The sequence below is a fragment of the Dendropsophus ebraccatus genome, chromosome 7, assembly GCF_027789765.1.
Source record: "Dendropsophus ebraccatus isolate aDenEbr1 chromosome 7, aDenEbr1.pat, whole genome shotgun sequence".
Lineage (NCBI taxonomy): Eukaryota > Metazoa > Chordata > Amphibia > Anura > Hylidae > Dendropsophus > Dendropsophus ebraccatus.
In genome coordinates, this window is record NC_091460.1 from 102,025,965 (window position 1) to 102,051,667 (window position 25,703).

A 25,703-nucleotide genomic window follows, 5' to 3' on the forward strand; every position below is an offset into this window, starting at 1 on the left:
TTAGGAGGGACATTCAAAATATAGGAAAGCGGGGTGAGAGGTACTACCTGCCCCAAGACCGCAGCGGTTAGGCGTTGGACTCCGTTCCAAACGGCTTCAGCACCGGACAGTCCCAAAAAATGTGTGTAAGGGTACCCCGGTGTACTAGGCATCTCCAGCACTCCGGCGGGGTGTTGGGGTACAGACGGTGTAATAAATCAGGGGTGTGATACCAAAAATAGAGAATCTTATATTGGTTCTCTTTGTAAGAGATGCAGGAAGACGACTTGGCTGCCTGAGACCAGACAATCTGCCATATACCTTGTGATAATGGCCGCTGCAGGTAGTCCTCCCATTTCTCCATGTACTTATGTTGTGAGGTAGAGCCAGTGGGAGGGGAGTTAATAATAGAATATATCATTGATATCAGCCCCTTAGTAGATGGGGGACCTTTACTTAGTTGCTCGAACATAGTGGGTTTTTGAAAGGGTTTATGGTCTGTAATCTGAGCCGCATAATAAGAGATCTTTTCATGGTAGGCATTCGCCCGAAGGGGCAGGTCAAACCGCTCTCGGAGTGTCTGGAATGGGATAACCTGCCGAGTGAATGGACATACTATATCCGCATAATGGAATAATCTAGCCCTTTGCCAGGGTGAGATCTCATCATAGTTATAGGCTCCCGGGATCAGTTCTGTGTATAAGAATGGAGCTAGTGGAGAAGGGCGTGATCGTAAGGGGAAGTGGAGAACACTTTGCTTCCAAACGTCCCAGGTATGCTTCGAAGGGCCCAGTAAGGAGAGGGTATCAGGGGGAGGGGCAGGGGACCAAATTAAGTTACTGCGGTGTAAGGGCGCCAACCACAATTTTTCCGTTCCTGATATGGATCGACGTCGACATCGCGTGGGCAAGTTTAACTCTTGCTAATGGGGTTGCATAGAGTGCTCGTGTCGCCTGCAGGAATGCACCAGAAATACCAAAGGCCTCCATGGCTGAGAACAAGAATGGCCAGCCCAACCTATCAAAGGCCTTTTCGGCATCCAGACTTAATACCAGGCCTTGGGATTCAGTCTGGTTTAGAATCTCGATGAGGTCAATGGTACGTCTGGTGTTATCCCCCGCTTGTCTATTCATAACGAATCCCACCTGGTCCGCGTGCACAAGTGTCGGTAGGTGCATTCCTAATCTGATTGCTAAGATTTTGGTGAAAATTTTTAGGTCGGCATTCAGAAGGGATATGGGGCGGTAGCTGGCCGGGTCGGAGGGGTCTTTACCTACTTTGGGGACCACAGTAATGAATGAGTCCAGCATCCTCGGAGGGACAGGGTTACCATTTAAAAAGGAGTTGTACATCTCAAGGAGTCAGAATGGGGGCAAATGTCTTATAGTAGGCATAAGGGAGTCCGTCTGGCCCTGGTGATTTCCCATTAGGGAGATTTTTAATCACATTAGACAGCTCCTCCAGGGTGATGGACCCATTCAGAGATGTTAAATCAGAGGGTGAGAGTTTCGGCAATTGGCAGGAGGTTAAGTACTGTTGGAGGAGGTGAGTGCGTTGTAACGGGTCAGGTGGGAGGGAGTCAGGAAGGGAGTATAAGGAGGTGTAGTATTCCGCAAGTATGGCTGCAATTTTATTTGGGTCGTGGTGAAGGTGACCTTGCTTATCTTTCATGGCAAAAGGGGAGGTCAGGAGAGTACTATCTCTCAGTTGGGAGGCTAGCAGCGTGTGGGTCTTGTTGGCCTTATCATAATATTTGTGTTTAGTAAAATATAGTAAACGGCTAGCCCTAGATGTGGCTAGATCTTTCAATTGGTTACGGATAGCTACCACTTCTCGGAGTAGTGACAGGGAGGGGCGTCGGGACAATAAAGTTTCCTTGGATTTTAGCTGTTGCGTAAGCGAGGAGGTCTGGAGTTCCCAGTCCCTTTTAAGATAAGAAGACGGGGAAATACAGTTTCCTCGGAAGACGGCCTTATGGGCCTCCCATAGGACTGATGGGCTAGATACACTATCCACATTAAGCTGGAAGTAATCACGCAGTCCCGCCGCCAAAGAATCCCTATGTGGAGGGTGCTTCAACAGTGCCTCATTCAGTCGCCAGTGACACACCCTGCGGGGGTGAGACGACAGTTCAATGTCTAGGGAGACGGGGGTGTGATCCGACCAAGTAATGGGATGAATGTCCGCCTGCGTCATGGATCTAAGCCCCATAACGTTCCCTAAAAAGAGATCAATCCTGGTATGAGTATGGTGGGGGTGAGAGTAAAAGGTGTATGCTTTTGCTTTGGGTTGTCCTATTCTCCACAGGTCATAGAGAAAATGTCACCTAAGTGTCCTGCGAAAGGCCGCAGAGAGCTGCTTGGCATGTTTGGAGGGAGATACTGGAGCGACTGTTTGCCTATCCCAGATCTCCGAGGGGGGTATATTAAAGTCCCCTCCCACTAATAAAAGAGCGGGCGGCAGACGGGCAACCCTGGCTAGGACACTATCCAGGAATCCCACTTGGCCGGAGTTAGGAGCATAAAGGTTACAGAGCGTAACCGGAGTCCCCTGTAAGGACCCTTGGAGGAGAATAAAGCGACCTTGGGAGTCAATGTCCGAGGTATCGACCTGCAGCGTGCAATTTCTGCCAATCAATATAGCCACTCCTGCCCTTTTTTTATCTTTAGGGGCCATGTACACCTGGGTAAACCTATGAAGAGCAAACTTAAAAGAGCACGTTTGATCATGGTGAGTCTCCTGAATGAAAGCAACGTCAGCCTTCAGATGGGCCAATTCTCTCAACAATAAGCGTCTCTTCAAATCTGAGTTAAGGCCCTTCACATTTATCGTCACAAGATGCACCATGATGAGGCAGCTGTGAAAGCAACAAGACAAGATACCTGTACCCTACACATCAGGGTTCGTATAGCAGTCCCTCGGGGTCCCAGCGAGCCCTTCGGGGGGAGGGGAGATCTCACGGCAGCAATTTCCCATTCAACATCATGAAGGAGACTATGGAACTGAAAAACCTGAAACAAAAGGAAGAACACACAACAGACAGACTTGGGGGGTTGACAGGACAAGACATGAACAAACAAATAAAAACCTATGAGAACAAAGTCAAAATAGAACACTATGCACCTAAGGAGTAACCCGTACTCCTCAGGTGACCGCCAGGCGTAGGGAAGGGTAAGGACACCACCTTCCCTACGGCTGCCCCACCCACATCCAGGGGGAGTCGGCACTAATCCCGGCAGGTAATAGGGGGATCGAGACGGAAAGGGGGCAGGGTGAGTAAGGAGGAGAGAAACAGGACTGGGGCCCTGTGCCAACATTTGTAATAACAGGTAAAGAGAAAACCAAAACTCTCTCCCTCCCACTGCTATTAAAAGACAGAGAAATAGAATGGCTAGCGGTATAATAGAGTAAGGACCAAAACATAGAAAAGTGGAGAGTTCAAGGCCCGCACGGGCCATCAGGAGGGGTTAGGAATCTCCCAGGGTCAGCAGGAGCACACTTCAAGTGGGTTGGGAAAGTCCAGCTGACTTGGTGCGTCGAGATGGAGTTCCAGAAGAGGTGCGTTTCTTTCGTGAGTGTACTGGGGTCCACACCGGCGGGGGTGGGGGAGGTGGGGGTAAGAGTTCCCAGTTTTGAAGACGAGGGGGAGCGATATCAAGGGTCTCACAGAAGCTCTCCAAATCTCCCGCTGTTTTCAACGTGGCCGAGCGGCCATTCTTCCTGGCTGTCAGGCTGAAGGGGAATCCCCAGCGGTACAAAATGTTGGCATCGCGGAGCACCTGGAGCAAAGGACGGAGTCGTCTCCTCTTCTGAAGGGTGACCCAGGATAAGTCGGGCAGCAATTGTAAGGAGGCTCCATCAAATTCAATGTTCTGTACATCACGGACTTTGGTCATAATGGCGTCCTTTGTTAGGTAATCTGTGACGCAGCAGATTACGTCTCTAGGCAGGGGGGATGCATCTTTGGGTCTCAGGGCTCTATGCGCCCTATCTAGCTGTATCTGGTGATCTGAAGGAGCCCCGAGGATCTTGTTGAATATTATTTCCAGTGTGCGTCTGAGTTCGTTGTCACGAATTGTTTCGGGGAGTCCTCTCACCCTTATATTATGCCGGCGGCCTCTATTATCGAGATCCTCTAGGTGACGTTGGTATTCACATAGGGCCACGTGTTGAGAGGCTACTGTGGTTTGCAGGTCTGCAATGTAGGAACGTGTATTGTCATGGTCATCTTCTAAGGACTCTATTCTCTGTGACATGGCCTGTAAATCCTGCCTCACAGTGGCTATTTCCGCCTTACATGCCTCCCGCACTTCAGTAATCAGAGAGCGAAAGTCCTCTTTAGTGGGCATATTCTGTAGAAAACGTGACCAATTGTCATCTGCTAGCGTAGGGAATTCCTCTCTGTCTGAGGTAGTGGATTGAGAGGACCACCATTCATTTCTAGCCTCAGATGTATGGCTAGCCTCCCCTGCTTTTCCCCTCGGGTCTGTGGGGTTCATAGTGTCCCTGTCTGCAGCTGAGGCATTAGGCATGGTATGTGAGGGGGGACGCTGCGGTTTGGGAGGCAGCTTACCGCCCGACACAGCGGGTTGTGAGGGTCCTAGCAGGGGAGATGGGGGATGAGGTGTGGTGCGGGGCAGCGCAGGACTCACAGCTTTCTGTAATGGCGGCCAGTCCGGGTCACTGTGGCGCACTTCCGGTTGCGGCTCCGAGGCAGGGGCCGGCTGTTCAGGGTGTCGGGCTGACCGGTCTGAGGCGTCTTCCGCTCCGGAGGTACCCGCTGGAGGAGGCAGAAGCGGAGAGCCTGGGTGCGAGGCTCGCCGAGCGCGGCGTATAGTTGCGGACGCCATCTTGGACTCTGCAGCCGGGCGGGATGTGCTCAGGTATGCGTCCAGGGTGCCGGTTCCGGAGCTCAATTTAAGCGTGGCACGGGTGGCTGGCTTCTGGGAGGTCCGTTTACCCCTCATGGGTCAGGTCGGTCCAGTTTGGCAGGGTATAAACCGCTATGGAAGGCAGTGTGGAGCAGGAGCTCAAGCTCAGGCGTCCTCACCCTTCGGCTTCCGGTCACGCCCCCCAGCACAATATGATTTAATGACCTATGCTAAATCACAACTCTCACAAGCTCTGTTGGCATTGCTGCAATTGTATAGAAATGATTATTTGTATAGGCTGTCTCTGTGCTCTAATGAATAATAGAATAGTTCTGATGTGCTGCTATACATGTATTCCTGGTAATGAGTTTTCAAACCTTAATTCATAGATGGCTTTGGTAGGTGGCCATTGAGTACAAAAGGTTTCTGTTTACTTCCAACATAATAGGTTCTAGCAGGAGCTGAGAAATGAATTCACTTACAGCTATAAATTCCACATCTCTGGATTGTAAGAACCATTTTGCATTATAAGATCCCACAATGTTTATACAGTGTAGGGATAGGAGTGTCAAGCACATTATGCAGAGTTATTTTCAGGAATATATGTCTATAAATGAAGTGCCCTGCTAATGGTAGGATACACTAAGTATTTATGCTTCCAGCTTTTTGCCTTATCCTCCTACTAACATTCTTCTGGTGGAACATAATGAAGCCAACTTACAGAGTCCTGCTTCTGCTATCTCATTCTACAGCCCACTCTTCTGACACTGTTTTCACTGAAGGAATTCATTTAGCTGCACATTACCATCTACTGTGTCTGGTGAATGTCCTCCTTCATATAACTTTTGATCTTTAATGCATTTTCCCACCAGTCCATTTTCATTACTCATGTAAAGCCTTGTATGTTAGTGCTTACACCTTCTTGAGCTTATCTTGATATATTGACCCAGATTTACACATACAGGTGCATGAGTAGTGCAAAAGATTGTTGTTTCCATGACTTTCCAATATGTTGTAAATTCTGTAGGTAGGGTAGTAACAGATTATAGTGGTTTGTACTACTCAAAGTCCCCATACACTTTATACACGTTACAGCCGATAATCATTTTGTGTACAGGCCAGTTCACACGGAGTAAAACTGGCGAAATTCCGCTGCGGAGAGCCGTGTCATAAAGGCAGACATGTCAATTCTTCTAAACGGAGAGAGGAGATGCACAAGCCCTCCCATAGACTGTATGACACGGAGGCTGGTGGGATTCCGTGTGAACTGGCCCTAATAGAAGACAACGATTAGCCGACATGCACAATTTCAACTGTCTTTCAACAGGCTGAAACGCTAACAATCAGCCTGTTAACAATCTGCTACAGTCGCTCCGTGTAACAGGAGCGGCAGCAGCAGACCACCGCTGTCTCCTATGGGCTGTGGGTTACAGCCAGCGGGGGGGCGTATTTAATGGCGCCAGCAGCAAGCGGGGTAAGAGGAGCAGGTGAGCGCTGACCTGACAGGTCAGCGCTCGCTTGCTTCCTCTTGTCTCCCCATGTAATAGGGGCTTTACTCCAGAAGGAGAAGAGGTGGGAGCAGCCTGAAGACACAGCAGTGACCGGAGAGCAGGGCAGACACACGTTTTTGCTGAAGATGCCGGATCACACAGCATGATTGTATGCGATCCTCATGTCATAGACATCTGTAAATCTATATGCATATCCGTGCTGTCAGTTTCCCTTTAATTTTTTTTTCTTCACTAAAAGTGACAACAGGTCAAGTTTAGGCAAAAAGAAATACTAATAAAAAATTAATAATTTAATATGTAGTGTCATTTTAATTCTTTATTGGGTAACTTAAATTCCAAACAATATGTTTTATTACATGTTGATGGACATCTGGTAATAGGTAACATTTTCTAAAGTATATAAAAGTATATGCTGCGCTTAGTACTGTAATTCTTTCTTGTTTCTGTGGTGGGGTTGATTCTCGTTATCAAACATGCAGTTTGTATTAACCTTTGTTGTGGATAATAGGCTTAAGTGCAGAGAACAGGCTTTCCAGTAATGCGCTGAGTTTGCTTTTCTTTTTGGAGAGCCTCTAAACGCTTAAGTCACTCCTTAAGTCACATTTTTAAATTCCACAATTTAGTCACTGTTTACTTAAAAAATTGACATGACCTCAGCAAAAAAGCATTCTTCACGCTGCTGCAATCTGCCTTTGTTTATTAGGGTGAAGAATTAGTACATTTTGAGGGGAAGTGTTGCGCGGAATGTGTGCTAAGCACCAGTTACTGCCTCCACAAAGAAACCGACAAAGAGGTAAGATGGACAATACAGTTTCACTTATATTCACAATAATATTGTTTGTTTTTACCTTAATGCATCCCAAACATCCACCTATTAATTTTAAAATAAATGATGAGCCTTCTCTAAAACACAACCTGCCTGAGGATATGTCATAAATATTTCAGGCAAAAAAAAATTATTTTATAATGAATATGAATTTGGTTAAATATGTATCTTATGGTATTAAAATGTAGTCATTAGAGATGAGCAAACCGAATTTTGGAATGCCTCTACACGGCACAACAAATTGAGCGGACAGGCTGCACAGACGATGCTTGTATTGTTCATGCAGCCATGGAAACTGACAGCACAGAAATGCATATATCCGTGCTGTCCATTTTTCAGATCACAGGCAGTGCATACATAGCATCTGCACTGCTGTGTGATCTGGCATCCTGTTTTCCTGCCCTACTCTCTGGAGGTAAAGCAGTAGCTCGAGGACAGGAGAGCTGGAGAGCAGGATGCCATATCACAAGCAGCTCAGAAGGTAAGTATGCACTGCTTCACGACAGTTGGGCTCCATCTTCTTGCTAGGGAGAGGGCCCAACTGCCTTAAAGCCCCGCATTGGTGACATTTTCCACTGATGATGTTAGGTGATTTAAGACCAGCAAGAAAACACAGACAAGTTTTATACAAGTATATACAGTGGTCCCTTGGTTTAAGAGTAACTTGATTTAAGAGCGTTTTGGTTTAAGAGCTCACTTTTTCAAAATTGTGAAGTGGTTTAAGAGCATTGCTTTGATTTAAGAGCTCCCTGTACTGGGTGGGGAGGAGGGACATGGTCTGCATAGCGGGGTCTACAGCACTGAAGTCTCCCTCACCTCCCAAATCATAGCAGATCCACTTCAGGCTGGAGCTTACATCAGAGGACAGGACTGTGGAGGTAATCTCTTAATAGCTGTAACCCCTCTCTCCCCGGACAGAGAGCGCTGCATGTATGTGCCCACATCTGCCCTACTCATTGCTTCATGCTCTCTGCAGTCTCTGTCAGTCCTTGTGTTTCCTATCCTTTCCATTACTGTACAGTAACTTATAACATCACATATTCTGCTGTTTCTGAATGTTTGTTTCATTTGTTTTGCCTGTTATTCAGAATAGTACATCATTATTTTTGGGGTGTAGAACCAATTGTCTGTATTTCTATAATTTCTTATGGGTAAATTTGCTTTGGTTTAAGAGTGGATTTGGATTACAAGCATGGCCCCGGAACGATTTATGCCTTTAATCCAAGGCACCACTGTATATGAAATGTGCAGCATACATATGGACCGGATTTTTTTGGTAATAGGACATGTTAAAAGACCACAGTCAGCCAACATGGACGATGTCAGCTGATTTTGGTCTTTCAACGTGTTGGAACAGCACGATCATGCCAGTGACCATCTGCTGTGCGTCGCTTTGTGTAATAAGAGTGGTGGCAGCAGACCACTGCTGACCTCAATAGGCCACCTAGTCGATCTAATGATTGCCCTGGCTGCCCCACTCGCCCCGCCTCACTCACTGTCTGTGCATGTAATAGCACAGGCAGTGAACAGAGAACAAGGGGGAAGCGAGCGCTGAGCTGGGCAGAGCTTTCTTCCCCCTCATTATTGTGTCATGTAATGCTGTTTTAAGGGGGGGGGGTGACAGTATCACTTTAAAATTCTCTTAACAAGAAGACATGGCATGGTATTTTAATTCTTGAGTTAGATAACGCTGGAATGTGCTTCATTGGAATGCTTTTGATACACCTGATAACTTACTGAACACACTATTCTTACATAGGTATTTCTGTTTGTTTGTAGGATTCCTACTCAGATTTGAGTGGAGTCAAACATTTGATGGTGAGTGCTGATACTTCTTGGATACATTTAAGACAAAAGAAGCATTAAAATTTTTATAGCTGCTGTTTCCTCTAAGGTTGCTGAAACCTGTTAAGAAAATATTACACATATATACCTGTATGTGCAAAAAATGTAATGATTACTGCAGGGCTGTGGAGTCGGTAAGCTGCAGCTCCGACTCTAACTCCGACTCCTGAATTTTATCAGGTCCGACTCAGACTCCTGCTTCTTCATAAATGGCCAGTCATATACCAGGGGAGCTATTTATCACACTGATTCAGCAGATTCTCCCTAATGTCCTACATGATCCTGGGGCGACTTCTGAGGTAATAAGGAAAGATATAAAGCAGCTTCTCCTGTGTGTGCAGTGGATGCAGCTAGTCTCCAGCCTCCATGTCCTGAACTACTCACAACTAGACTAGATGGAGCAGGTGGTCTTTTCCTGCTGACAGTCTTCTATTTTTCTAACTAAATATTCACCATACTTAAAGAAACACTCCTAACAATGCCAGATTCCTGTGATATAGAGGTCAGCCATAGTGATATACAGGGGTTCACACATAGTGATAGAGAGGTCACACATGGCGATATAGAAGGTCACTGTGAGGGCACGCAATAGCACACACACACACACACACACACACACACACACACAGCCTGCTGCAGCCATAGCGTACACACACACCCACACAGCCTGCTGCAGCTATAGCACGCACACACAGCCTGCTGCAGCCATAGCGCACACACACAGCCTGCTGAAGCCATAGCACACACACACACACACACACACGCAGCCTGCTGCAGCCATAGCACACAGCACACACACACACACAGCCTGCTGTGGCCATAGTACACATACACACAGCCTGCTGCAGCCATAGTGTGCACACACACACACACACACACACACACACACACACACACACAGCCTGCTGTAGTCATAGCACACACACAGCCTACTGCAGCCATAGCACACACACACTCATACACACACACACACACACACACACACACAGCTGCAGCCATAGAACACTGAAGAAAAACACACAATCTTCTCCCAGAGAGAAAACACCACACTGAGGACAGAGGTTACTGCTTCACTACTTATGTCTTCTTCTCCTCCTCCTCCTCCTCCTCCTCCTCCTCCTCCTCCTCTATATTACACAGGATATCTTCATATTACACTGCTGAGTTGAGTTGAGTTGAGTTTTTTACATAGAGATTAATTCTGTTATATTCTTTTTCTCATTGCTTTTTGAAAGAATTATATTTATAGGGATTTTCTCCTTTATGTAACTGGCTCTGCTGCTCGCCTCTTGACAGTCACAAAGTGTTTTGGGCAGTCAGGGAAGGAGAGTTAATTAACATTTAGTTAAGTAGCATAGAGCAAATGGGACCATTAGAAACAGCAATGTACACACAGCCATTAAAGCTGGAATAGGGGTGTTATGTTAATCCTGGTTACATATCAATTTTCTATACGTGCAGATAAAATAATACTATGTAATATGGGACACGGCATATTTCTTGTTTATCAAAAAGAGTCTTCGAGAGCATTAGAAAACAGGATAATTTGGGTCTTACAAAGCTAGGTGCGTAATGTCTAAGGATTTATGTTAAACAAAGGGATTGAATCATGTCCATGGGAAAGAACACACTTCAATATAATTTGCTAGAACGAGGAGGTTTGTAAGATTTTGCCATTTGCTTGGCATTCACAACATATTACCATTATCCAATGCTTAGAGACAGACCGTCACTCGAGCCTTGGGCCAGCCTTAATTAAAAGCTGAATTCCACCGTGAAGATTCCCCTATGCCAGTTTAACATCTTCCCTGGCTTTATGCCCTTTACCATCTTTTTTCTATTTATCATTTATAGTTTATGCCTATGTTTCCCTGGTTTACGCCAGGACTTTGAGCAATCTCACAGAACTTCTTCTGGCTGCATGGATGGAACCTCTTTGCTCTGTTGCCTCCCAGGCCACTCTTTAGTGTGGGGCTATGACAGTCCAATTTGTTAGGATACTAGCTTTTTGGTCACAAAAGACACAGGATATGATTGACAAGTACAAACAGAAATACTGTACTTGAAGAGAGAGACATCACACGAAAAAAATGACTACAGTTACAATATATTTGTTACATATGTTATTTTGCCTTTGACATTATGCTGCATTTACACGTAACGATTATCGTGCGAATTTGCATGATAGCGGTCGAATTCGAACGATATTCGTACGTGTAAACGCAGCGAACGATCAAACGACTAGCGAGATATCGTTCATTTTGATCTTTCAACAACTTGTCAAATCGTCGTTGATCGCAAAAAATTCGCAGATCGTTCCGTGTGAACAGTCATTCGCCGATTTAACCAATGTGTGAGATAGGCTTAAGCGATCGCAAAACTAATTTTCCGTACGATATAGCGTACCGTCTAAACGCTGTTCGTTATGAAATAAAAATCGGTACTCAAACATCGTTAATCGTACGATCGGGCGAATTATCGTTTCATGTAAACGTAGCATTAGGCTTATAAATAACAACTCAAATAAGGACAGTATGCAGTGGTGCTGAATCGGATTGCTGTATTGCTATGTTGCCCTCTGAGATTACACAATTAAACACACCTTTAGGCACAATCCGCAAGCCCTGGAGACGTGTGACCTCAGAGGGAGACAGAGTGAAAAAGCATGCCTACTGCTCCCAAGGATCCCAACTCACAGAGCGGTGGTCAGTAATCTAAACAAGTGGGAGAAAGAGAAAGGCCAAAATAGAAAACTAAGCAATTTTGCTTAGACAAATCGTTAGCAAAATTGATTACTTTTTTTTAAATTTATCACCTGGTAGAAGATTAGAATACGTTTTTCCGTTCATCACCATGCAGAAGCAGGCAAACGATTATTTATATATATGTACCTGCTGTATGTCATTGTTTGTGTTTCTTTTTCCTATTCTATTTATGTGCAACTGTGTATATGTAATGCAGTTAAATTTTAGAGAACAAAAAACAAGTCCATTGCAGATTTTGAAGATAATCTGTAGTAGAAGACTCTTGTAAATGCAGCCTTAAGGCGCTATTCCATGGAACGAATAGGACGATAATCGTCCCGTGGAATAGAGTGCAACGATCAGCCGACATTGTTCATGTCGGCTGATCGTTGCAGTCGCTTGTTTTTCAACATGTTGAAAAACAAGCGACGGATACAGCAACGATCTGTTGCCATTGCTCCGTTGAATAGGAGCATCGGCAGCAGACTCTGCTGTATGCTATGGGCTGCCCGGATGATCAGCGATCACCCGGGCAGCCACCCGCAGCTCCCGGCCTCCCTCCCGCACTCACCCGCTCGCTGCAGTCGCGATGAATAGCGGCGGCAGCGAGCGGGGAACGAGGAGCAAACGAGCGCGGAGAGCGCTCGTTTGCTCCTCTAGACAGCCCGTGGAATAGGGCCATTAGGAGACTTTGGATTTCCGATATGGATTTGCAGTTTGCATCTTGGAATACATTAGGATAGGCATACATTCTGTGGTGTGAATATTAGAGATGAGTGAACCAAACTTTTGCAAAGTTTGGAACAAGTTCAAAAAGATGGTGGCCACACATCTGGAAAACTAAAAATAGGTTTTCTCACCTGTCCACTCTCCCCCAGTGTCCTCCTTTATTGTTTTTTTTCAAAGAAATCTTTGCAAAAAAAAAAAAATATATAACATGGGCACCATGACCTATCTAAAGAACATATAAACACAATGCAACAATAGCACACAAGTACAAAGACAGAATCCTGTTCGGGATATAGTAATTACAAAAAAATAGAACAATTCACATGCAAAATAAGCACAATTGCTAATGACACAGGGGCAGTAACAACGAGTAACATAAGCTTGTAGGGCATGAGATAATAGTTTACTGCCACCTCATCCGACCCCATGTCATGTTATTTTCCTAAATCATTTATACATTTTTTATAGATCATGTTGGGCCACCAGCGGAACAGTTTAAAGCACTGGCATGTGAAATACTCATGCATTTTTATGTAAATTTATGTTAACATTAGCTTAAAAAATGTTAGGTAAAGCAAACTTTTAAGTGTACTGCGCTGACTTCAGCATTACCATACAGATGATATTTGCTAGCATGCTGTAAATTCTCTGTTCAAACTCTACAGAGAGAATTCTATGAATTTACTTGTTTTGGTAAAAAGAAGAATATGTCAATATTCATATGTCATAAGTTTAGATAATGTTTATGGTAGACCATTAGTTACTTGAGATATGACTATGGAAAGCTGGAGAGTTACAACCTTGCAGACTACATACAATAAATTACCTAGAGCCCAGGTAAAGCAGACAACATGATTTAGGTCAACACAACAACCCATTCTTCCTCAAAGCTATAGCATCATGCTTTAAAGCCATTACCCTGATGTCAGTTTTTTTGATGCATAGCCACATCCATGTATTATTATTATGCTTCCCAACATTGTTCATCTTCCCATTTAGGAATGTCATTGTGTTTTTCTTTGTCTAAAGTAATCTACGGTCAGTGTTCAAAAACGTATTAATGTATTAATATTGAGTCTTCATTGTGTGTCTGCTGCAGTAAGGAAATCGACATGGTCTCAGTACTAACCTAATATTTCTTTATATCCACATGAATGTAATCACTAAAGAATGGAGAGAAGTGGAAAGAAGATGAATGTACTGAGTGTGAGTGCCAGAATGGTCAGGTCACCTGCTTCTCTCCATCCTGTCCGTCGTGCCCTGTAGGAACTCTTGCGGTAATTCAAGGTGGAGAATGCTGTCCACAGTGCAAAAAAGGTATTGTTATTATATGTTACTATAGTTGTGGTTGTTATAGTCAGTTATCTGCATTTGAACCCTCTAAAAGAATTATAGCACATTGTCCTGGATTGGTTTTCCATAGTTTGGATCTCTACTGTTTGTTAAAGGGGAACTCCAGAAGAATAAAAAAAAATTAGCTAGTGTCAGAAAAATTACCAATTCGTAATTTACATCTGTTAAAAAATTTCAAGTCTTCCAGTATGTATAAGCTGCTGTATGTCCTGCAGGAAGTGGTGCATTTTATCCAGTCTGGCACTCTGCTGCCACCTCTGTCCCTGTCAGGAACTGTCCAGAGCAGCAGCAAATCCCCATAGAACATCATTATCTGGACAGTTCCTGACATTGACAGAGATGGCAGCAGAGAGCACTGTGTCAGACTGAAAAGAATACACCACTTCCTGTAGGACATACAGCAGCTAAGTACTGGAAGACTGGAGATTTTTTAAATAAAAGTAAGTTACAAATCTTTTTAACTTAACTTGAGTACCACTTTAACTACCTGTGCCTTCCCTCAGAACCGAGATAGGTTACAAAGAAAGCCATTGGAAAGATTTAGCACATCAAACTGTTTTTTAGCTTTGCATCTACTTCCTGTTTGCACAGTATGCATGTATGCAGTAGACAAATGTTGTTGCATGTATAACTATATCCCTATGGGTGAATGAATAGACCTTGCTGAAGAATCCTTTCAAATGTTTTTATTTCCTTTACTGATCACAGTAAAAACAGGAAAAAAATGTTTTAATTACTAGTAGTAAGGGATGTACAGTTCTTACTTGGGCACTAAAGTCTTATTTTTCACAGTATATAATACAAAACTTATCTGTGCTTTCTGCTTTCTTCTAATTCCAGAGCAGTGTAACCCAGACTGCTTAACCTGCTCTCAGTCTATTGACCACTGTGACATCTGCCGAGATGAAGCTCGCTTGCTGCAGAAGGGAAGCTGTGTGTACAGTTGCGACCCTGGATTCTATCTAGATGGCAGAACATGTTTAGGTAATTCGTGTTGTGAATGGAAACAAATCTGCATGTGGCTGAGGACTGTCTGAATCTCACTAGTACATTGTATACAGCTGAACAGCTTCAGTATTGTAACTTGTCTTATAGTTACATTTTACATATCTAAATTATTTTCTTAAAGGGAAACTATCATCAGGTTAGAAGAATTGTTTACAATTGTAGATACATTGTATTCCATTCAGGTTTCTGTTCCTTCTGGAATCAGTCAACAGACACACCCCTAGCAGCTTATCCTTGTCTTATAATTTAGTAATATAATTATAAATCAGCTCCCTGTATTGTTGAAATAGGTCACACTGCTTTAGTGTTCCTATCTAATTTCCTACTTGAGTACAGTCTGGCATTGCATATCCTTTTAATGATACAGATTAAATTTAAAAAAATCTGTTTAAAGGAAGATTTTTTTTCTAATTAGCTGTGCTCAGGATACATTTTGAAAATGTATATAAACCCCCCGCCATGCCTGCTATCTCTGTGTTGGTCTTTCAATGCACTCTCCACTTCCTTGTGTCTGTGTCTCACAAGAACTGTCTTGCTCAGTGGCTGAAGGGGTATTAAACCTCTTGCCTGATTGGCTCAGCAGAAAGGTCCTTATCTCACACTAACACAAGGAAGTACAGCATGGGGGAAACAAACATTGAGATCACTGGTTCCATTGGGGAGCAAGGGGGTGGGGGTGAGTATATATTTTTTCTATTTAACTGTATTTTTAGCACAGATAACTTGGAATAAGGGTGTATGCATTCAGTGTTGTAAGCTATGTATAATTTAGTACCAAAACATCATTTGCGTTGTATTTTTGTTTCTTTTTGAACAGCTTGTAAGGACACCTGTGTGACTTGTAACAATGGTTTTGAGTGTACAGCATGTGTTGGATCCCTCCTGTTGAAAGAAGGCCAATGTGTGCAATCCTGCGGTTTGGGATATTTCCAGAACAATTTAGATTGTTTAGGTATTTATACCGTTTATTCTTAAGTTTGTCTACTGCGGTATTTATATTTATTATTTTTTATACTGTTGTTTTTCAAGTCTGACACAGACCCCTAAGAAGAAAAAGACAGAAAAAATGGCAATTTGATGGTGGATACAAATTTTTAAAAAAAGAAAAAGCATCAGTCTTTTCTTTAGGCTATGTTCACACACAGTATTTTTGCTCAGTATTTTGGTCCTCATATTGCAACCAAAACCAGGAGTGGATTAAAAACACAGATATGCTATGTTCTTACACTGTTGAAAATTTACTGGCAAATAATTGCTGTTATTTTAAAACAGCCGTTGTTATGAAATAACGGCCATTATTTGTCATAAAATGATGGCTACCCATGCTTGATCTCTTGAATTATTTAGACTAAGCATAGTCAAATGCAGTCCTTTTTTACGTCCCACAGAATCTGTGAATGCCTAGAAATGAACTGAACTAGTCACTATTAGGCTATGATTACATATCTTTTTTAGGTGACGAAAATGGCCATTCTTTAACAATGACGGCCGTTAATAATGATCATGATTATTATTTATGGCTGTCATTATCTTGGATTAAAAGCAGCTATCCGAAGGTACAAGCGGTTTGGGGATCAGATGCTGGGTACAGAATCGCTTTAAAGTCTATAGTTAAGGTTTTTTTTTTTTTGCAAATTGTTATCCATACACATGCCTCATTGTCTATTACTAATAATAATCTTCCCCAGAAAACCCCTTTCATTATAAAATTCCATATACTCATGACAGTATGGACAACATGACACCTAAAACAAGCACATTCATTTTTTTAATGTGTGGGATGGTTTTTTTTTTCTCCATGCTCTTAAAACACCAGAGAGAAGCAGTGTGTGAAGAATCCCATATATTGGCATTTCCAGGAACTCTTGTTTTCAGTTTTTCTTTGAATTCATTGGAGCTCATGGGATTATACCTTGGAATTCATTGTTCCTTATTAAAAGCTAAACTCCTGAGGAAAGGACAGCGGCGGTTTAAGATCTTTAGGAACTTTATGTAATTGTCTTCTTTTATATGCAAACAACACTACCAGCCCGGGCATTACTATATATCACAGTTTTGCTTTCCTTATGCTGATTTTGTGCACACCTGGGAGATGGAAAATGGAGAAATAAATTGTGTATATATATATATATATATATATATATATATATATATATATATATATATATCTTAGTTTTTTTAAAAGTTAAGACTGATGCATCCTATCCAGATCGTATAGTTAATGAGTATTAATAATATGAAAGAATGAAAGAACAAACAAACAAACAAACCTGTGCTTGTTACCATGAGGGTGACACTTCAGCTGTCCAGTTGTGGTACAGAATCTTTAGCATTCTGGAAAACTTTCTCCTTTGGTTCTCATGGGAAAAAATCCAATTTGCTTTAGTTCAGCTTGGCTGCTCTGATTGCATAATATAGAGCTTGTGTAGAAATCTTCAAATATAACAGTGCCCATAATTCATTTCCAACAATCCTCTGAAAAAAAGACCTCTGGCTAGCACCCCATGGTATATTATAGTGCAGCATTTGATATACTTTAAAGGACAACTGTGGCGGGACCTAAAAAAAAGAAAAAACACAGACACATACACAGATCATACTCACCATCCCACCGGTGACAATCGGCACTTGAATCTCCCACCGCCCGCGACTCCGTCACCTCCGGTCGCCGTCTTCAGAACTCCCTCACTTCCGGATTTGTGTGAAGTCAATGGGAGAGAAAAGGCTGCCGGTGCGCATGTGCACTGGCAGCCTTTTCATTGGCTGGAGCGCATCACATGGCTTCCAGCAAGCTCAGCCAATCAAGGCTCAGCAAGCTAGAAGCCATGTAATGCGGTCCAGCCAATGCAAAGGCTGCTGGTGCGCAAGTTCACTTCACCTGAAGACGCCGAGGAGGATTTAGACCTGGCCCGCCCCCTGCTGTGACGACATTGTCACAAGATGGCACCCGGGAGAAGAGGACTGGGTCAACCGTAATCGGGTATGTATACTTTATTTAACTTTTGCACAAGCCAAAAAGACAGAAATGGCTGCACATCGCACCTATGGCTGACACGAAAGCTTCTTCAGCTACATTTTAAACCAACATCAGAAGTTAGTATATAATTTGGCCAAACCATATTGCCTCATGTACCACGTGCAGGTCTTCTGATACACATGAGTCCCTAACCAAAAAACATCACTGTGCCGGTCAGCGACCACAATCCCCGCAAACGTGCGCAAGCAGAGAAGGGGGGCCACGGAATGGCCCTGCAACCCCATTGTCACAGGACCAGACCCCAAAGGGCCCCCCGGACCCCACAGGCGCCACCGGCGGAAAAAGTGGACGCCAAGCAGCACAAGTGTGAACAAGCTCTTACCTCTCTCCATTTCTCTCGCGATGTGCAGCCATTTCTGTCTTTTTGGCTTGTGCATATTTTATGTATTCTGTCCCTTTTTTCATTGTGGCTAGCTCTCGTGCTTTGTAAGACCCATGTGATCCAAATTAGCAGGAAGCACCTGGGTACATAAGGGGAGGATCTCCTAGTATTCTCCCATTCTACCTGCAGAGGAATGGAGAGAGAGGTAAGGGCTTGTTCACACTTGTGTTGCTTGGCGTCCACTTTTTCCGCCGGTGGTGCCTGTGGGGTCATGGGGGGGCCCTTTAGGGTCTGGTCCTGTGACAATGGGGTTGCAGGGCCATTCCGTGGCCCCCCTTCTCTGCTTGCGCACGTTTTGCGGGGATTGTGGTCGCTGACCGGCACAGTGATGTTTTTTGGTTAGGGACTCATGTGTATCAGAAGACCTGCACGTGGTACATGAGGCAATATGGTTTGGCCAAATTATTTACTAACTTCTGATGTTGGTTTTAAATGTAGCTGAATAAGCTTTTGTGTCAGCCATGGGTGCGATGGATGTGCAGCCATTTCTGTCTTTTTGGCTTGTGCATACTTTATTTAACTGGTGGTGGGGGGGATCGGGGCCAGACCGCTAATTTAGACACATTACAAAGTTATATAACTTTATAATGTGTGTTAAATAAGCCCTTTAGGTGGTATTTTCCGGGGAAATTCTCAAATTTCCCAAAATACATGCCCTATGTCTGAGTAATTCAGCTTGGTAATTATTGTTCCTAAGGGTGCCTTCACACCTACCGGATCCGCAGCGGATCTCACTTATGCGGATTCGCAGCGAGATCAGTTGCGGATCCAGTACCATTGATGCCTATGTCAGCACATACTCGCAGTGGGATTGCTAACCCGCTGTGAGTATGTGCTTTAACCCCCTGGCACCCACAGCCCCGCTGCTCACATCAGCCCCGCCACCGACATCCTCTATCCCCGCCCCCCTCATGTCCACCGCCTGCATCCTCCATCCCGGCCCCCCATCAGCACCGCCGCCCACATCCTCCATCCCGACCCCCATCAGCACCGCCGCCCGAATCCTCCATCCTCCCCGCTGCCCGCATCCTCCATAATCCCCACCGCCCGCATCCTCCATCCCTACCGCCCCGCTTCCTGCAGCCCACCACTGAAAGCATTCATTACATGCTCCTCGGCGCGGCTGCGGTGAGGCTCCCGGTCCCGCCTCGGGGCCTCGGCCGAGCGGGACTGGAGACGGGAGCCTCACTGAAGCCGCGCCACCGAGCAGGTAATGTATGCTCTTGGGATTCGGGCGGTAGGGATGGAGGATGCGGGCGGCGGGGATTATGGAGGATGCGGGCAGTGGGGAGGATGGAGGATGCGGGCGGCGGTGCTGATTGGGGGCCGGGATGGAGGAAGCGGACGGCGGGGATGATGGGGGCGGGGATAGAGGATGCCGCTGGCATGGCTGTGGGCGCCAGGGGGTTAAAGCACATACTCACAGCGGGATGTCAATCCCGCTGCGAGTATGTGCTAACATAGGCATCAATGGTACTGGATCCGCAGCTGATCTCGCTGCGAATCCGCAGAAGTGAGTTCTGCTACGGATCCGGTAGGTGTGAAGGCACCCTAAATAATATTAAAGTGGTACTCTAACATCAGGTAAGAAAAAATATCCTGCAGAATCATACCTCATTGTTTACAAAGTATGTCCCACTTCTAAAACCACCAAAAATACATTTGTTTTGGAGTCCGTATTTCATGATTGTACTTACTAGCTTAGCAGTTGCTCAGTACTACAATCCCCAGAACGCATTGCTTTCCCTCAGCACTCCATTACAGTCCTTCATCCCTGCCTACTTCTCTCCCACATAACCCAAGTTGTTGAAGAACATTTAAATTCACTGCAGACTAGCACAATCAGCGAGGTTGCAGCACCTGCTGCCTTCACTTCCTTTCTGCTCTCTAGTATCACTCATCACAAGCCAGCATGCTGTAAACACTTGCCACTCTCCCTAAATGTCCCCATACATGAATCTTTGTATATGACATGTAGATTGTGAATTAATCCAAGTGTGATAGAGGTACAGCAGCGGCAACTCACCAAGTAGTGATCAAAGTTGCTTTATTTTCAAGTCAAGTGCAGACATAAAAACGCATTCCACAAAAAAGAGCAGGAGCTACGATCATTTCACACAATCAGTGCATCATCTGGCTCACATGTGTGAGAAACAATCGTAGCTCCTGTTCAAGTCAAGGTAACCACTAACATGTCAAATAATTTAAGGTGTCCACATCCATTAAAGCGACTCTGTACCCACAATCCCGCTGTGAGTATGTATTCTCATAGGGATGCAATGACACTGGATCCTGCGAATCCGCAGCGTGAAATCTGCTACGGATCGGGTGTGTGTGAAGGCACCCTAAAAGTTGTTTTTAGGACAGTAGCTGCATCACCTGCCGAACGGACCCCAGGACAGATCTTGGATTAAAAGCAGCTATCTGAAGGTACAAGCAGTTTGGGGGGGTCAGATTGTGGGTACAGAGTCGCTTTAAGCAATGAAAGCAGTTGGGAGCAGTAAGAAGTCATGTGTTTCTATGTAAAAAGTTATATATATTTATTCATTAAGCTGTGCCAGGTGACGAACTGGGTCCTGCTAGAATTACCAAATGTAACTTATGGGGCTCTTTTACCTTGCAATGTCCTTACAAATATATCAGCACCCTAAATACATTGCCAAACATGACTTTACTATATTTTTCATGATGCTAAATTCATTGCTTGTGAATCTTTCTAAATCCTAGATGGTGCAATAAATTTGCAAGTGCTTGATGTCATTGTAAATATAGCTGACATTTGGCTTTAGTATTGTTAGGGAGAGCACGGTATAAGCCTGTACTGAAAGCTTTCAGTTTAGAAACCTAAGCTGGCAGATCTATAATGATATAAAAAATAGCCTAAAACATTGTGATTTATTTCCACATTCTAAGTATTTCTTATTTTCAGTAATCCTTATGTTTTTTACAGTCGTTTCTAGCAGTGAGAAGATATAATAAAATGTCTCAATTTTATTGACTTGATAAAAAAAAACTATCAATTATTTTGAGGAATAATTAATTAATATTATCGAAATCTCCAGTAGTAATGAAATCTAGAATATAGATATAATACATGTACATTCAAAGGCAGATATGTTAAAATTTCTGTGACTGCCCCTTTCATCTGAACGGGTTTGCAAAAATGCATGTGCAGTCCCCATAGCAACATATGTAATAACACCTAGTCCCATACACACGCTCTCATTTCTCTATCTCACACTACATGATGCCCTTAGGGCTCGTTCACACAAAGCAAAAGCAGCAGAATTTCTGCGCTGAATCAGCGCTGAAATTTCAGCCGTTAAAATAGGTGCAGAGCTAATTTCCATTGTGTTGAATGGAAATTCTGCTCTGCAGTTCACACGGTGGAATTTCCCCACTGAACTAATCCGCTTTCCGCCAGAAGAATGAACATGTTCATTCTTCCGCTAGCGGAAGCCTATACAAACCAATGGGGCTCTGATTTTCAGTTTCAGCGCGGAATACCCGCGTATTCAGCACAGAATACAAGCGTAATACAAGCGGAAATTACGCGCTGAATCAGCGCGGAAATGGGGAAAAAAGGGGGGAGGAGGATTTTAGTATATATTCTGGTATAGTCTAGTTTACTCGCCAAATACTCGCTGAATTTCAGCACTGAATGCATGCGGATTCAGCGCAGATTCCTCGAGTATTTCGCGCTGAATTTGTCAAGAGCTGATTACGAGCTGAACGCTTTCCTAGCGGAATACGCAGGGATTCTGCTTACATTCTGCTTATATTCTGCTCGGAACTCAGCGTTAGTTGATTTCAGGTGGAAATATTTCCTTGCGTAATCCGCCTCTTTTGCTCTGTGTGAACGTAGCCTTACAAGTGACGTACCACATACCATGTTCAAATATTGGAGAGAGAAACTTCCCCTTCCTGAGCTTCAGGAGTTGATCCTAAATGATTGGGGCGTTATCAGGAAGGTCATAGTAAATGGGCAATGGAGAGAGACACAATTCCGCATAATACATCATGCCACATATGGTTTTACACTTCCTAAAACTGAGTTACGCCCGGACAGGATAGATGCATGTCCGAACTTTTTAGAATATGGTACTGACCTATATCACGGCCTATATACGTGTCCAAGGGTTTTCACCTTTTGGCAAACCCTTATATCCTTCATGAACAATAGGTTAGATGCCTCCATGCCAGTGGACCCCCAACTGTTGGTATTGCACATAACTCCAGAGGAGATGCAAATTACTCATTTACAGCATGTCTTTATACTAGTCGCAAAAAGGTGCTTGCTCTCGAGATGGTTGGTCTCGGAAATGCCCACGGTGGAACAGGTCCTCCAACAGGTTAAAAGGTACCTGCACAAGGACCAACCAGAGGCGGAACCCGCTAGGAAAAAAAAGCCTCATCCTTCTTTAAAAAATGGAAAAGGTTTCTGGTTAGCTTCCTGGAACCGTCTGAAATTCATGAGGTGGTGAGGCCCTTCAAAGGTACGAAATGGTACATGGAAAAAGAAGTAGCGGGCACCTTAGGCCCTTTACAGAACCCGAATACGCGTAGATGAGCGGGTGAGACGCCCAGCAGTAAACTGTGTGTATTATTTTTTGCTGAACCGTTTTGGCTAGGCAGTTCTAGCTCCGCAAGCCTGGAGGGGAGGGGTGGGAGGGGGTGTTGGGTTAGGGAGGGAGGGGGGTTTATAGTACTGTATACTTACCCTCTATGCTTGAGCAGCCTCATCAAACCGTGTTTGACATACAGAGACTAAGGGTCTGTGTACCCTACTGAGGCGTACTGTGCCAGTTGAGTGAGGCTGAATGTATCATTATTATGGAAAATAAATAAAAATTAAGTTTGAAAAAAAATGCATGTGCAGTAACACAGGGGAGTCAGGTGGTATTAGCTAGGGCTAGATAGTATATGTCGCTTAGGTACCTGTCGCGGTGGCCAGGAGTGGTATGTGCCCACCCTTGGATCTACTGACAGAGGCCTGTTAATAGTTCAGTGTAGTGCAGGTGTGCGAGGGACGAGTCCAGCAATCAGAATTAACCAGGAAAATGTTTGCTAAAGAAATAATCTTAAAGGCACAGTACAATAAACAGTCTCTTAAAACAATAAAAAGTGCAGTAATACAGGCTTGACTGACTGAGATCCCTTTAGTGAGCTGGGTACATGGAATATAAAACATTTGGACTCCCTGACAGAACATAGAGTATAGTCTCTGGTTACTTTAATTTGCTTGGAATAGACCTTACTTGACTTGAGACTGACTGGACTTGACTAGTGGTGGTGACTGAGGACTGCATGCAGGGTTAGGGTTGTATCAGTGCCATATTCAGACTCATTGATACTCAGCTGTGGGGGCTTTAGTAAAGAAGTACCTAAGCCAACAAGTATGAACATCCGCCTATTTCTACTGGTGGGCACAGAGTGACATGCAATCCAGGAATATAGTGGTTAGAATTAGTCATCAGGGGAGAGCCCTAAGGAAAGCTAGCAGTTGCAGTAGAGTTTTCAAGTTTACTCAGGTTTAATGGTTCCTACAGATACAGGAGAGATTGGCACAGCGTGGAGAACATACTGTAGCTTCTTGCTCTGTCAATCACAGCGCTGCTTTTAGCTGTCAGCGCTTATAAGTTACATATCCTGCACCACATATTGAAGTAACCTTAAAGTGAATTGTTGGCTGCAATTCAGGTTCCAAACTGCTAACACTGTTAGATCAACTGTTAGGGCAAGGATATACATGGGGGAAAGTTAACAAAGTAAAAAGTTTTTTTTTTTGGCGTAAAATGGGCAGATGCGAATTAATTTATTTGCAAATGGACATTTTGCGAATACAATAGGGGGCGGAACAGGGGGACGCAGACTCTGGGTCTGCTTCCTTTATCATTTTTTGCTACGAAAAATGGTAGGGAAACCTACGCCAGCTCAGCTCCTGGCACACACACTGGTGCTCACGGGATTTATGTAAAGGTTGTGCGCCTCTACATAAATCTCCTTACTGTCGGAGCTGCAGGGACACAAAAAACGCCAGACTTAATAAATGTCCCTCATTGTGCCTTTAACATATCCATCTGTGCTTCCAAAGCATTGCAAAGTGTAAAGTGTCAAAGAGGCTTTTCCAAGCCCCTAAAGTGCTAAAGGCTGAAGCACCATCTTTCACTCTCTCATTCCTATCTCTGCCTGATTGTCAGGTGGAAGCTGAGCACTGACTATGAATCAAGCATAAATAAAATAATTTTTCTACTTTTTGGAAACACATACAGAATCTAACGCTTCCACCTGTCTCCTTCTCTTACCAGCTATCTAACAGTGTCGGCAGCTTGGAATGTGAACCACACCTGACAGATTTACTTAAAGGGAACCTGTCACCCCTCGTGGCGGGGTGACAGGCTCCCGGCCCCCCGCTAGAGCACCCTATACTCACCTGATCCCGCCGGGTCCCGCTTCTTGAGCCGGACGGGTGACTGAGATATCAGCGCCCGAAGCCCGAAGCGCGCGCTCCTCAGATGAGTCCAATGCTCATAGAGAATGACGGAGCGTCGGACTCGCCTGTCATTCTCTATGAGCGTTGGGCTCATCTGAGGAGCGCGCGCGCCGGGCTTCGGGCGTTGATATCTCAGTCACCCAACCGGCTCAAGAAGCGGGACCCAGCGGGATCAGGTGAGTATAGAGTGCTCCAGCGGGGGGTTGGGAGCCTGTCAACCCGGCACCGGGGGTGACAGGTCCTCTTTAAAACTGTACCCTATACTATGAACAATAATCTAAAAACAAAATCTTCCTCTAACAATTTCCTTGCTTATACTGTAGGTCTAGAAGCTGACACTTTAACTCTACTAGCTGACCATAGGCGTAAATGGGATCAATGTCAGCCCGTGCACAAATACCTCGGCATCTGAATTTGACAGGGTGTCAGCGCATCCACCCCTGGGAAGGCATAATTGTAGTGTGTATGAACTCTAACATGCAACTGCCATTTATGTATTACATGGACACACATTCCTCTAATGAGACAACCCATTTAAACATTATTAGTAAGAATTTATGGGGGCGTCCAGACAATGGATTTTACCATTATGTCAAAAATACCTAAAATCCACATCATTTTAATTTCTCTTAAACGTGAAGGCACAAGCATGGCAACTAGTCTTACTCACTAGAGCTGGAACAAGACTGTGCATGCCCTGTGTATAAAAGTGCTACAGTCAACTAAGGATAAACTAGTGCAATTTTATTTCTTCATATCTTGTTTTTCCTCATAAGTTAAGTAGTACATGACAACTGGTTATAGTTCCTGCATTAATAACTTGATGTACAGTATATTCTAAATACCCAGATCATTTCATAAATACCTATTATTATTATTATTATTATTATTATTATTATTATTATTATTTTACACAGGTGAAATT

At 44.2% G+C, this 25,703-nt stretch overlaps 1 protein-coding gene across 2 annotated transcripts in view; it reads left to right on the forward strand.

Annotated features, from left to right (window-relative positions):
- Positions 1 to 25,703, forward strand: part of FRAS1 (Fraser extracellular matrix complex subunit 1) — a 352,271-nt gene that overhangs the window by 146,292 nt on the left and 180,276 nt on the right. The window contains exons 10-14 of one of the 2 annotated variants that reach the window (XM_069978024.1): positions 7,065 to 7,154; positions 8,967 to 9,005; positions 13,675 to 13,822; positions 14,699 to 14,842; positions 15,684 to 15,818. In XM_069978024.1, the coding sequence (XP_069834125.1) occupies positions 7,065 to 7,154; positions 8,967 to 9,005; positions 13,675 to 13,822; positions 14,699 to 14,842; positions 15,684 to 15,818 (556 nt within the window). The remainder of the gene's footprint in view (positions 1 to 7,064; positions 7,155 to 8,966; positions 9,006 to 13,674; positions 13,823 to 14,698; positions 14,843 to 15,683; positions 15,819 to 25,703) is intronic. The other variant, XM_069978025.1, reaches the window with a different exon arrangement.